General features: G+C 44.3%; 1 protein-coding gene across 2 annotated transcripts in view; it reads left to right on the forward strand.

The window, feature by feature from the left end:
- Positions 1-14706, forward strand: part of CUBN (cubilin) — a 189659-nt gene that overhangs the window by 141861 nt on the left and 33092 nt on the right. For both annotated transcript variants that reach the window (XM_039526922.1, XM_039526923.1), the window contains 3 exons: positions 494-653; positions 2275-2424; positions 12512-12712. In XM_039526922.1, coding sequence (XP_039382856.1) covers positions 494-653; positions 2275-2424; positions 12512-12712 — 511 coding nt within the window. The remainder of the gene's footprint in view (positions 1-493; positions 654-2274; positions 2425-12511; positions 12713-14706) is intronic.

The following is a 14706-nucleotide window of genomic DNA, read 5'->3' on the forward strand; positions in this document are numbered from 1 at the left end:
CCCGGCCCAGCCTAGTCCCACCGGAGCTGCCACAGACAGGAATAGGTGCCTCTCACCTGGACCCAAGCTGCTGCGGCGAGAGAGGGCTGGGAGGAGTCTTCTTTCCCCTCTGAAGCCCTGGGGAAGCCTGCATCCCAAACCCCTCATCCCCAGCCCCACCCCAGAGCCTTCACTCCCAGCCAGAGCCCTCACCCCCCCACACCCCATCCCTCTGCCCCAGCCCTGAGTTCCCTCCCACACTCCAAACCCCTCAGCTCCACCCCTGCCATATATCACCTCCATATTGGTGCACATAACAAAATTCATTCCACACATAGACGTAAAAAATTAGAGGGAACACTGTCACATCCTAATGCTTTTTAGGTAATGTGGAAGATACTTGTATATTTGTAACTTCCTTGAGGGACAGATAAAATGTAATTCACAGTAATATGTTCACACTGACTGCAGGGAGTTTGAAAATACTAACTCATTCCCATCCTGGATCTGCCAGGTGCTGAGAGGAAATAATGATGAAGAAGCAGTAGCTTTGCTGGCCACAGGATGTGGAAGTACAGCTCCTGGGTCTGTCGTTGCTCCCAGCAATGTGATAACTACAGTGTTCCAGTCTCAGGATACCCCTGGGCATGGCTTCTCTGCATCTTTCATAAGCAGTAAGTGACATATAAAGCCAGGAGGCCCCTATAAGTCAGTCCACTTTGGATTAGCTGCAAACATTGTTTCCTACCACTATTTCAAGGCCTTAGTTCAGCAAAGCTCTGAAGCATGCTCCTAAGCATGTCATTAATCCTATTGGAGTCATATGCTTGAAGCTAGGCAGATGTTTAAGAACATCGCTGAATGAGGGCCTAAGTGAGATGGTCAATATAGCTTTAAACAAGCTATTTGGAAGATAGGGTTCTAGAATCCTTGGGGAAGGAACCCCTTTGTATTTATTTTCTTCCCAATATTTTTGACTCCTTTGTCTAAGACTAGAACTGCTTGTGTTGCTACCCTAAGTAGTTTATTCCATGCTCTGCATATGAACTACTCTCAAGAGGGAACTTCTTTCAGTATCTGCTCCTTCCTTGATTTTATTGTTGCATTTCCCTCTGGCTTAAATGGCATTAATTTATCTATCCTCTCCTTTGCCTTTAGAAAAGCATAGTCTTCAGTAGGGTAAAACCAACTGGAAGTGTAGGAGGTATTGTCTTGATAAAAAGAGATTAATTTTTCTGGTGAGCTGCCAAAGCAACCCCTCTATGAACAAGTTTCCCTTCACTTGGGTCAGATTAAATTCAGCAGGAAAATGTGTGTTAAAGTGATTATAACACTGAGCCAAAATGTAAAAGAATCCACAATCGTAATAGATTTTTTTGTGCTTATAACATCAGAACTGATCTGCATCAGGTACATTTTATGGGGTCAGTTATTGCCATATAGTTGACTTAGGGCCAGATCCTGCTCCCATTAGAGTCAGTGGCAAAACTCTGAGAGAAGGCAATGGCCCATATTTTCCCATCTTGTAAATGGGTGTTCATAATTTGGTACCAGCATATCACACCTTCATCACACACATATTCATTTGCAGTGATCGTAGGCTGAAAACAGCCCTTCAATTTTAAGTCTGTTAATTTTCACATGCCTACAGCCAGAAAAGATTCACCAGGTTAGGAAGGCTTTTGGAGTTGGAAGAAATTTCTGGTACTCACTCCATTAGCACAGGACTGGGACCCAAGGGAGCTGGGCTCTATTGCTAGCGCTGCCTGTAGCCTGCTGGGTGACGCTGGGCAATCCCTTTGTTGCTCTGTGCCTCTGTTTCCCCATCTATAAAATAGAGCTAATGATACTGACCTTCTTGGTAAAGCTTTGGGATCTACTGATGAAAATCATTATGTAAGAGCTAGGCTGCTCCCAGGCACTCAGGGTGGTACATCATGTTCCACTCTCCAGGCCTCATCAGCTTTGCTGTTCAATGCAGGTTGAGGGGGACGGGGTGGGCAATGATCCTGTCTCACTCCTGTCCCCCTTCAGCTATCCCAGGGGCACTAGGCAGGAATGGTTACTGTGCTTCCCATTGGGACTATTATTACTCCTGTACAGGGACTATTGTAGCACCTGGCCATCTCCCCAGCACTCGAAAGGGGGAAAAGATCTTTACGGCTGCTCCTCGCCCAACTCATACTGGGGCAAGGCACAGTCTTACCCTGTGCTCATTGATTCTGTCATTGTTAAAATAAAAACTAACCATTATGTTGCTACATAGACTCACTATGTGGTTATTCTTATTTGCAGGATGTGGAGTAAATTTCACTGGCCCTGCAGGTCGCATTGTCTCCCCTAACTACCCCAGCCAGTATGACAACAACTTAAACTGCAATTATATCATAGATGGGGGACCTCAGTCATTTGTCATCCTACGGTTTGAGACTTTCCAGTTGGAATGTAAGTGCTTGATTTTTAAATATCTCCAGTATGTTATACAGACTGTCAAGCTATTCGGAGAAGGGTATAATGAGTCTCCCATAGGAAGATAATTATTTAAATTCAGGAGCCCATTTTGCAAACTATTTACTGACAAACTTGATTTGTTTGGAGGTTTGGTGCAGTTCAGAAAAAATGTCCAAAATAGTAGAAGCTTATCTGAAGCTGGAAATCTGGTAAGAATTAGTGGTTAGAATATGAAAATGACAATCAGGAATTTGGGGTTTTGTTCCTAGTTTTGCCACTGACTGTGACACCTTGGCCAAGTCACGACACTTAATTGTTCTGTGCCTCAATTTCCCACATCTGCAAAATGGATACAATTATACTTATTGTGCAAGGCTACAGTCACAGCTAATTCGTGTTTGTAAAATGTTTTGTGATCTTCAGGTGAAAGGCGCTATGAAAGTTGAAAGTGGTGCTATTATTTATTAATTAGCAATATTGTCTCTTCAGAATTTAGCCAGGTGAGAAATACTTGGCCCTATTGAATTCAATGGCAAAACTCCCATTGACTCCCAGGATTTCAGCCCAGAAGTCTTGTCACAGTACAGTAGAATCCTGATTGAGCCACGCCATTTGCGCAGACATCATACTTTGAGATGACCTGCAATTTCGATCATTGGGAGTCATTTGAACAAGGAGATATGCAAGCAAGCTGTTATATAGGGTGGTTTGGATAATCTGCTTTCTACTGTACTTCTGCTTTTGGCTGAAACCATGAAGTTAGGAGGTGAACAATTTTTGCTTTTTAAAAATGTTTTGGAATTATTTTGGACCTCAAAAACAATTGTGCTCTTTTTAAAATTTGAATTTGGGGCAAAGATTTGGTTCAGCTGTGGTCTTTGTCTAAAATAGTTTGCTCATGTCCAGTTCAAATATAACTTAATACTTTGTGAATTAGGGGAAGAGCTCATCAAAATAGAAGCAAACAAACATTTAAATGATTACCTGTAGTAAAAACAAATCTTGGTCCTTCTGAAAAAAATGGAAACATTAAAACCAAATGCTGCCCATTTCCACATCTTTGATTATATTCGTTTTTTTCCCCTCCAGTGAAATATTCAGCTTCAGCATTTGCTTAAATTATAATTTGTCTTTAAGGGTGTTGGAACATTTAGATCAAATTAAAATATATATTCAATTTGAGAGGTTTTTTCTATAAAAAGGCATTCAGAAAATATACTTGCAATCAATATTGATTAAAAACGAGCTAAAGAGATAAGTAATATAGACTTTGTGATACACTATATATGTCATAAATATTTATTTGGGTCACTTTACTGCAGGTCTGATTTGCTTTGTTGTAATCTTTATCAGTGTACACAAATACAAAATCCTTAGTCATTTGAAGGCAAGAAATTAGGATATGAGCAAGAGAACATCTGGTGGTAAAAGAGGAAGTTTGTCAACCACCAGAAGCTGCCTATAAATTTGTTTTCACAGTGATCTTAACAATAAAATGCAACTTTGATCACCTTCTAATAGCAGAGTGAAATTGCCGGTGTTTAAATTTAAAATGAAAGAAGAATTGTAGCCCCTGATTTTGCAGTCTCTTCAGCACATGCTTACATTTATGCACAAGTGGTCCTACTGAACAATGGGACTGCTCACATGTAAAATTAATCATGTGCCTAAGGGTTTGCAGGATCAGATCCTTAGTTCTCTATTACAGATGCAGGTTAAATTCAGTTCTGGCATAAGCATTCCCAATTATATTGGAGTCAATGGAGTATAGCTGAATTTGGCCCATGAAACCCATTTTACACACACAGTTCAGATGTTCCTGATTGGATACTTAAAGTTTAGATAGATTTTAATCATTGTAACTTACTAGCTATTTCACCATTGGAAACAAAACTTGTTTTAACATAGTGAAATATTTTATTGGAGAACTGAATCTAAGGAGACAGTTTTCAAACTAGTGCCTGTAAAGCACGCATTTTATTTACTTTAACCTATCGAAATCTCTCTTTTTGGATAACTATAGAGTAGGAGGCAATAGGGTAGAGTGGAATAACACACACATGTCCTGCCAGCAAATAAGATCTTTCCATTAGATAAAATCATAGATTTCTGTGGCAGAAGTAGTGTGTTTTTGGATATTGCATGGGAGATGAAGCAATAATACTGACTACAAGGGATCCCTTGGTAGAAGAATTTCCAAATGACCAACTCAGGCCATAGCAATGAAACAATTTTCAGTGTTCAGACTTGGAGTCTGAATAAGTTTCCTGTAAAGAATGTTTGCCATGTTCCTTCAGCCTGTCATCGTAAGCAATAAAGCAATCAAAGAAAGGGGAAGGACACCCAAATGGGATTGCATTGGATGGAAATGTGTGTCAATTTCACGATCAAAGTGTGATAGCACTAACCAGTATTTCGTCTTGGTAGCTAGGAATCTGTCCTATTCTCCACTCACTCTCTTCATCCTAAAGTACATCTGTGTGATACAGTAAATCTGGTTGCAGAGCCTCATTTTTACTCTAGTCTGATTAGTGAAATTGCATTGTCTACTGTTAGCTTCTTTTATTCGTGTTTCCCTTTGCTATTTTATTTAATGTCAAGCACAAAGTTTTTGTGCATTTGTCTGCTTGGTGCCAGTGGCACACAGATACAATATTCTATAGAAGATGCATATTCTCTCTACTCTTTTCCTGCATCTGGGCTTGTAGGTCTGGGCTACTTTAAATGATCAAAAATAGGGAAGAATCCTTCTCCATAAACAATGGAATTATTTCAAAGTAGTTACTCAGATCCAACCTTTTTTTTGCAATCCTTATACAAATAGAACCTCCTTTTAAGAATATCCTTAATGGTAGCATTTGATAGCATAGTATTAGAGTGCTGAAACATGTTAATTCTCTCCAGGTATCAGGCAGTCTTCCAGGGAATTCTGAGTACCATGAATACTTTGTTGAAATCATATAAAATAAGTGGGAGAAAGTTCCTACAACATTTAATCTAATTTTGTTAGCCTATGTGGATCTCTTTCTAGACAAAGTAACCACACTGTCTCATCATGTCATCCCAAACAATTATTTATTGGCTTGTTTCTTGTTGTTTTTTTTAATCTTAAATGCTGAAGTTATAATTCTGCAATATGTAAAATGGTTGCTGGTCCATTTTGGAATCTTCCACATCTGCTTTCTCAATTATTACAAGGCACTTCAGAAAATAAATACATTTTGCAATATCTTATTTTGAAAGAAGAGATCTTTAAAAGACTGTTGTAATTATTCACTTTTGAAATAGCCCCTCTGCTATTTGGTTTGAGTTGGCTGGTTTATAAGTAATGAAGGAGTAGAATTCTGTATTATAATAATAGCAACAACAATGCATAGGAGCCCTAATTATGGATCAGAACTCCATTGTGCTAGGTGCTGTACAAACACAGAACACAAAGATGGTCCCTGCCTCAGAGAACTTACAGTCTAAGTATAAGACAAGAGACATATATAGACAGACCAGTGGGGAGTGCCAGGAAACAATACTGGTCAGCACGATAGGCTGGGGTCTCAGCAGAGGAGAGTTTTTTAAAGAGGATATGATTTAGTTTTGTACATATTTATGAGAAGCTCCTTCCAAGCATGAAGAGCATCATGGGGGAGAGCCTACAGGTGCTTGTTTGAACAATTAATAATTGGACAATGGAGGCTGGCATCATGGCTCAGTCAGAGGCAGGAGCCAATGAGTGATGATAGGCAGGGTGGGAATAGGCAGTGAAAAAGACAAGTAGCTTATGTTTGATGTAATGGAGAAGAGGGAGTTGGTGGACAGATGCAAAGAGTGGGGGGGGTGACATCCTCAAAGCAACGGGTTTAGCCGCCAGGGCCAGCTTTAAAACTTGCTGGGGCCCAGGGCTGAAGCTGAAACCCAGGGGCTTCAGCCCAGCCTGGTGGGGCTTGGAATCTGGCCCCACCCCTCCACCTGGGGTGGCAGGCTCAGGCCCCAGCCCTATTCCTGCCTGTGTCATGTAGTAATTTTTGTTGTCAGAAGGGGGTTGTGGTGCAATGAAGTTTGAGAACTGCTGGTAGGAAGATGATCTTTATGGCAGCATTCTGAATGGATAGGAGGGGGCAAGAGTGTATTTTTCCAGGCCAGAGATAAGGATGTTGCAGGAAATGAGACACGAGATGATGAGAGGCTGGATACATTTTAGGTGTGTGGATGGATAGGAAAAGCTGTATCTTAAAGACCGTATGCAGAAAGAATCAGCAGGATTTATATGTAGTGTAGATATGAGCACCTAGGGAGAGGTTTGAGTCAAGGATGATGTCTGGGTCACAGGGCTGAGTGACAGGTAGGATGGTGGTGTTGTGTTGTCCACCATGATCAAGAAAGAAGAGGAGGGGGAAGAGGTTGGTGGGAGGAGAGATTAAGAGTGCCATTTTAGCCATGTTGAGCTTGACCTGGTGGCTAGACGTCCACTAGGAGATGTCAGAGAAAAAGGCTAAGATTTTCCTTTGGACAGGAGACAGGTCTGGAACAGAGGCTGATTTGTAAATCATCCACATACCGGTAGTTGAATTTGTGCTTGTGGATGAGATTAGGCAGAGGTAAGATACAGAGGGAGAAGAGAAGTAGACCTAAGACAGAGCCCTGTCAACCCCCCATGGACATCTGGAGGGTCATGAGGAGGATCCTCTGAAGGACACACTGAAGAAGCGATTAGAGAAGTAGGAGGAGAATCAGAAGAAGGAAGAGTCACAGAAACCAAGGGAGGACAATATTTCAAGAAGAGGAGCATGGTCAACTGTGTCAAAGGTGTCCAGCAGGTCAAGGAGGATGAGGATGGAGTACTGGATTTGAGCTTTGGCTAGGAAGAGGTCTCAGAGACTTTGGCAAAAAGTTTCAGTGAAGGATACTGGATAGAACCCAGATAGAGTAGGGGCTAGGCTGGAACTGGAGGATGTGAACTCCAGGCAGCATGTCTGTAATAGGGTTGCTCCCTCCATGGTGCCCCTCATAGTTAGAGGTGGTTCTACAGGAGCCCTGCCTCAGTTTCCCTCTTCTCAAACCTCCGTAGTCCAAAGACCTCCAGGGTTGGTGGGAAGATTCGGGTAGGCTTCCTTGCTCTGGTTGCCACTGTCTGCGAACCAGAGGACCTCCTCCTGGGGCTGGGTCACAAATAATTCCCTCTAAGGGGGTCAGGAGTCCACTGCCCTCCTCTCAGATCTGGGGTAGAGCAGAAGGAGTTTCTCCTTCCTGAGATCAAGAGTTGACTGGCCCACCTTCTAGGGCTAGGTTGCAATTCCTGCCAGCTGCAAGCCTTAGCCTGTTTCTCTCTAGCTGGCCCCTGTTTCCCACTCAGCCCTTTTAACCTGGAGAGATCAGCAGGCAGACTTCCTCCTCCTGCTAGCACCTCCCTGTTATGAGAGACAGAAGGCAGCATTTATACTGCCCTCCTTCACAGGGTTCATCATGGTTGGCTGGGAGAGAGAGGAGTCCTGCCTCATCTTGCACTACAGGGTTGCTGGTTTCAGCCCCTTAAAGAGACAGTGGTCTGGGTTTCCCCCTAGCCACTATTTCCTGGGACTGTTTCCTCTCTTCCCACACTGGCTTCAGCCATTTCTCAGGCCTTTTGTTCCAGCATTACTGGAATGGCATCTTCTGACCCCCTTGGTTAAAGGGCCAGCATTCAGTGAGCTTGAAGACAAAAGGGAGACAGGAGATGGGGCAGTAGTTGGAGAGGCAAGTGGGGTCACAGTGGGTTTTTTAAAATGGAAGAGACTAAAGCATGTTTATATTGGGAGGGGGAAAAGCCAGAGGAGAGTGAGAGGTTAAGGAGGAGAGTAAGGAAGAGGATGAGTACCCATGAGGGCGATCAAGAGATAACTAGTGCTGCTAACAATGCTCAGTAATAAAGTGCCTTCTGATGCTGGCTCTAGCTAGTGTACATTCGAGACTAGATCCCTGAGCCTTGTACCTGTGCTCATAGGCCACCAAACTTACTCTTTCCACCATTGCATCTGAAATTGGCACACAGTCCATCATAATTATGTTGCAACAGGTCTTATTGCATGAAACTCATTTTCCCTGGAATCTTTTTCATTTCAGCCTTCCCTTTTAAAAAATCACCTTAGAACTATTCTTTTCCTCAAAGTGTTTCTTGATTGACCATTGAATTGCCTTCTCACTGTCTTCCCTTTTTTAAAAACATTGCCCCTTATCCTCATTTGTTTTTAAGAGCATGTTATTGCATTTATATGCAGTTTGTTTTATCCTATTTTACAGCATCCCAGCTGTCTGGGTGGAGTGTAGGAGGGTCGGTTTGTTTGTTTTTAATTAGTTAACACAAGTACAAGCGGCCTGCTTCTTCTACATTTGTTTTTAATGTCTATAAAGTAGAACAGCTCAAACACAGGAGAGTGATTCATAATAGATATAGGAGACCAGTGCTCACTTCTGAATCCAGTGGAGCAAGGTCTTGAACTGTGGTCCCCCTGACCACCCAGGTGAATAGCCTAGCCACAAGGCCATCAGCAACTTTGGGATGTGGGTCTCATTTTCTCCTGTTCCGTTATATAAAGAATTTAATAGTCAATGGGTCAGAGAGACTGATTCTATTGTCTAGTGGTGATTGAGCTTGTAAATTTACTCTAATTGTGAACTCAGTTGTAAAAAATACATAAACATTTATAAGGTGATACAATAACCTATAAAAACAAATTTTGATGGAAAAATAGGTCAAGCTGTTTTCAATAATGAATGTTATAAAGAGGTGCAAGAAAACCAAACAGACTAAATTAGTCCAAACAAAAAGGCCAAATTGATACAATTCAACAATTATGTTGAAATCATGCTTGGTAAAAACAAAAAAAGTAAAACCAGAAATTAATGCAGCAGATGTTAGGAAATAAACTATTCCATCCATCACTCCCTTTCTGGGTCCATAAAGAAAAAATTTGGGGGAGAATATGGAAGAACTCACAGGCTACTGGCCTGAGCTTCACCACCATGGCTGCCTTCCAGACTTTCTTCATCCTAATCCTAAGGGATGTCTTCCAGACCAGGCCAGAGAGAGGGACCCAACTGCCATCACCGCCCCTACCGGTTCCAGTTGAATCCCAAATATCACCTGAGATGAAACAGGATTGGACTTGAACAATAGCAGCAACAACGGCTCCAGCCCATCTCAACTAACTTCTCTTTTTCTCCAAAGGGACAGTTATTCCCATCTTTGATGCTATCTAAGAGACTGACAGATAAGGGGGTTTTCCTTCTAAAATCTCTCAATAGCTAAAGAGAGAGGGACACAGAAAATATCACCTCTACTGGCTTCCACTAAATTACAAACTCCACCTGGCATAAAATGGGATCGGACTTTAACAACAAAAGTAAAATCTTAAGTACTTTCTCTTTTACCCAAAAGGCCAGTTATTACCATCTTTAATACCATTCAAGAGACTATCAACAAGGGTTCCCTCCATCCCATCTAAAACTCTTTCCAGCTAAAGGGAAAGGGGAAAAAAGACATTAAAATTAACGCCTTAACACTTTACATTTCAGATGCTTTAACTGTTGTCCCTTCTTTTCTGTATCTTTAATAAAAAAGTTTAAAGGATTTTTAATAGTGTGCTTGCCATAGTACTAAGCAGGCTGAGGTCTCTGTATACCAAGCCTCGAACCTTATTTAACGCTGTTTAATAGCAGCTAGTGACTGGGTTACTGACCCATTTCCCCCCCATCTGACTTAATACCACCCCATTCACTTGGGATATGGGACGCTCAGATTTGAGTCTCTGCTCTAATAAATATTTTATTATTTATACCATGTGAAACAGCTCCAACAGGAGAAGTTGTGAGAGACTCACTCTAGAACAGGCTGGTGGTTAGGGCTAGGGTTGCCAACTTTCTAATCATACAAAACTGAACACTCTTGCCCTGCTCCCTGCCCTGCCCCTTCTCTGAGGCCCCGCACCCACTCACTCCATCCCCCCCTCCCTCCGTTACTTGCTCTCTCCCTCCCTCCCTCCCTCACTTTCACTAGGCTGAGGCAGGGGCTTGGGGTGCGGGAGGGGGTGATGGCTCGGGCTGGAGGTACAGGCGCTGGGGTGGGGCCAGGGATGAGAGGTTCGGAGTGTGGGAGGGGGCTCAGGGCTGGGGTGGGGAGTTGAGGTGCAGGAGGGGGTGTGGGCTCCAGGAGGGAGTTTGGGAGGGGGTTCTGACCTGGGGTGAGGGGTTGGTGTGTGGCAGGGAGGTCGGGGTGCAGGCTCCAGCTGGGCAGCGCTTACCTCAGGCAGCTCCTGGAAGCTGACAGCATGTCTGGCTCCTAGGTGGAGGGGCCAGAGGGCTCTGCATGCTGCCCATGTCTGCAGGTGCACCCATTGGCCATGGTTCCCTGCGCCTAGGAGTCAGCTATGCTGACCACTTCCCAGAGCCACACAGAGCCAGGGCAGGCAGGGATCCTGCCTTAGCTCCACTGCGTTGTCTAGGGGATTTTTGCTCTGGGGGAGGAGGGTTTCTAGCCCGTTCTTCAGGGAATCGCCCCTTTCCTCTGTCTTGGACTTTCTCCCTCTGCCAACTTTCCCTCCTGGGAAGGGGCCCTGGTCTGTACCCACTACCATGGGATAAGGCAGGCCCTTTACTACCCCAACTTGTTGCCACTTAAACCTGCCCTGAACCTCAAGGGCACTTGGGCAATAGAGTATTGCCTCCGATCCCTGTGGGCACATTCTGTATCCATCTTCGTACTGGGAATCCACCAGTGCACCAGCTTCTTTTGTACCAGAGAGCAGGCTGAGGCTGAGTCCACCAGGCCTCACTGGGGTTTCCTCCCCATCATCACTGGAATGGTGGACAGCTTCTGCTCCTTCCCCTGCCCTCCAGCATTTGTCCACCCACAATCCATGTGTGGGCAGTCCTGCTTCTCGTGTCCTGGTCATCCACATTGTCAGCAGACCACTGGTCGGGACCATGGGGGAACCCCTCGGTTGTCCTCCCATTTGTTTTCCAGGCCCTTCCCAGGAGGGGTTTCTCTGGGCCTTCTCCCAGTCTCCACATCCCTGCTCGGCCATCCCTCCTTCCTGGGGAAATCCGCCTCCGTGTACTCCTCTGTACGTTTTTACAGCTGCCTCGACCATATTCAGTTGGTGCCTCCTCACCCAAACCTTTACGTTCTCAGGGAGGCCCTGTAAGAATTGTTCTAGGATGAGCGCATCCCTGATCTCCTGCACTGTTTGGGCATCTGGCCTCAGCCACCAGGTGGCCTAGTCCATTAACTTTCAGGCAAATGCCCACGGCCACAACACCCCATCCACCTCGCTGCCCAGAACCACTGGCTGCCAAACATGGGCTGCCAAACACGTGCTGCTGGCACAGGAGATCCTGAACAAGCTCCCATGTGTAGCAGAATGAGGTAGGGCCCCTTTGGCTTCTGCCAGGTTCACAAAGTCACACCAAGACCCTGGGTTTAGTAACCACTTGTCCACTTTATTCTCAGGCTTGTTCCCATCACCGTTTCACCATGTATCAGTAACCCTTCACCATCAGGAGGAAGGGGAGCACTACAACCCTGCTTCCATTCCCTGCCTTTTCCCTTTCCTCCTTCTCTCTTCTGGCTTCCTTTCCCTCAGGCTTTTATGCCACCCCAGACTAATTAGGTGGCAGCTGTCTCCACCTCCCCAGTTAGGGCCAGGTTAGCTCCAGCCTGCTCTAATTTGTTCCCCCTAACGAGGAGCAGGCGTGACAGAGGGCTGAATCGGCAATCCTTTGCCCAGCACCCTGTCACAAGAAGTTAATCCCATTGTGTACACTCTGGAAACTTGGGATGTTTAAATTTACTGCAACTGATTTGTGCCTCCTTGAGAAGTTGCTTATCCTCTTCGTGCCTCAATTTCCTCATATGTTAAAAATTATCCTTATTTCACAGGGAGTTAAGGAGTTATATGGAGTAAGCCACCATGTGAAGTGCTTTGAGATCCTTGGGCGGAAAGTGTACATTTATTATTATTATAGTACTCCGTGAAGTGTATGTATATGTAATACTGAATAAGTTCCATTGAATGTATGCTGCTAACACTTCTGCATTTCACATCCTTTGCAGCCCAGGCACTCTCCACTGGAACTTGTACTTATGATGGAGTGAAAATTTTCAGAGGTACCAGGATAACTCCCTACCCAGTCACCACAATGTGTGGTACTGAAATCCCGAGGCCTGTCAGTTCCTTTGGGCCTATGCTCCTCAACTTCTACACTGACTCTCATATAGTAGGCCTTGGATTCCTGGCAACATACAGAATAATCCGTGAGTAGCCACAGCAATCCGCTTTGGTGGGTAAAAGTAGTCAGATTTGAGTGAGTGAATGTCAGCAGAGTTCACACTCCCCATATTCTCTGCAAAGAAGTTTTTTAGGAGTAGGGTCTGGGAGTGAGCAGCATGTTTTATCATGTACTGTGACCTGACCATCCCATCTGTCAGGCACTCTGCTCTCCCCCTTTGCAGGAATTATCTACATAAGGGGCTCTGAATGGGGCCAACTCAGAATCTGAGACCACATGAGTGTTCTAAAGCCATCTGCTCCACAAAAACAATAGCGGCTCAGTTGCACTGTGAAGTTTTATTTAAAATGATACTCCAAAGATGTGTCACTAGTTAATTTACCTGAAGAAAAATTGTTACTACATGGGGGAGGATGGCAAAAAATAACACTCTTAGCCTGATTCTGAAATTATACCAAGACCCTTTTACACCACACTAGCAGTGTAATGGAGTCTTAATGTGGGCTCAGTTATATTTATACCTACTTCTAGAGACAGCCTAAAGGGGCCGTAGTGTCAGTGAGAATCAGGCTCTAAACACGTTTTTCCTTTCAGTGTACATACTCCACAAATATATATCATAATTCACATCAGATCTCAATCTCTTTTAAAGAGGAAGTGGGTATTAGGAAAGAGAAATGAATATAGGAAGTTCTCCCTACTGCACCAATATAGTAAATCCTAACTGATTCTATTTTCAAGATAAATCAAACTATCGTCTGGTTTTTGAAAAACGATTTCATTTGCACCAGCAAAGCACATGTAAGAGCATGCTGTTAACAGCTGTGAAATTTCCCTCATTACCTTCCCCCTCTGAACAAGAGCCACAACAAAATGTATAAAGTCAAGTAGTTTTGTTTAAAATGAATCGCCCCAGTAGCCACAGGCTAGACAGAATGGCACTGAAGGATGACAGTGTGCATTTGCTCATGAAAAGACCTTCATAACTCACTCAAGTTGGCTGCGGCTATGTAACTTGTGACTTCTGACCTTTGAGAAGTATAACTATGGCCTTATTAGCTTGTTGCTCTGTACAACGCAGATTCCAGCAATTAACATTCCTCTTCCTTCTAGTTGTATTGTTTGCTGAAAGAGAAATGAAAAGGCTTTCCTCTGCTTGCCTAGCATGAATGCTGCTTTTTAATCCATTTAGTTCTTGTCTCTTATTTGTCAAAGTTCCAGTGTACAGTGTTCAGCAGCCCCCCTACCTGAGCTGTGAATGTGGAACGAGGAGCTGTGCATTCAACAGCCTTCATGGGCTTGGCTTTGTGAAGGCGGTGGCTGCCTGGGGCAATGGCTAGTCCTTTAGACCTTGAGAAACTGTGTGTGGGTTTGGGCTATTTGTCGGCAGGGCACAGGGAAGCCAGGGCCATGTTAAGATTATAAAATAAAGAGCTTGAGTAGGCAGTGAGGGTTTCAGCTGGTTTTGCACAGGATTTGTTCCCTCAAGCACTGACGTTGGGAACAAATATCAGGCCACATCCTGACCGTAGCAGCATCTGTGATGTGAAATTCACAGGAGCACCTTCATCCCACTGTTGCAGATGATTAAATTAACCCTCTTCTGAAGCAGCTTGGTTGCATGTACAGAACCACCCAGTCATAGCCCCTCCCCAACAGCACAGTCTGTGACTCCACCCACTGCCAGATAGGGAGCCGATGTCAGAGGTAGTACAGAATTAATGCAATGCCTTCCAGATGCCTCAGCAGAAGGGAGAGGGCAGATTCCTCCCAACTGACTGATAGCTGGGGAGACACTGGATAAAATGTGTAGCTTAGGGATTTCCTTCCTACCCCCAACCAGCTGAAGAATCCCAAGGGGAGAGGAGGTAAAGGAAACAGCCCCACAGTGACTGGTATGATTCCTCCCCTCCCCACCCTTCTAGAGCTGAGTGGGATTCACTACTCCAGAACAATCCCTCAGCTCCAGCAGGAAGGAGATAGTGAAGGTATGAATAGGGGCCAGGGCTATCTAAGAGG

Source organism: Mauremys reevesii, linkage group 2, assembly GCF_016161935.1.
Source record: "Mauremys reevesii isolate NIE-2019 linkage group 2, ASM1616193v1, whole genome shotgun sequence".
Classification (NCBI taxonomy): domain Eukaryota; kingdom Metazoa; phylum Chordata; order Testudines; family Geoemydidae; genus Mauremys; species Mauremys reevesii.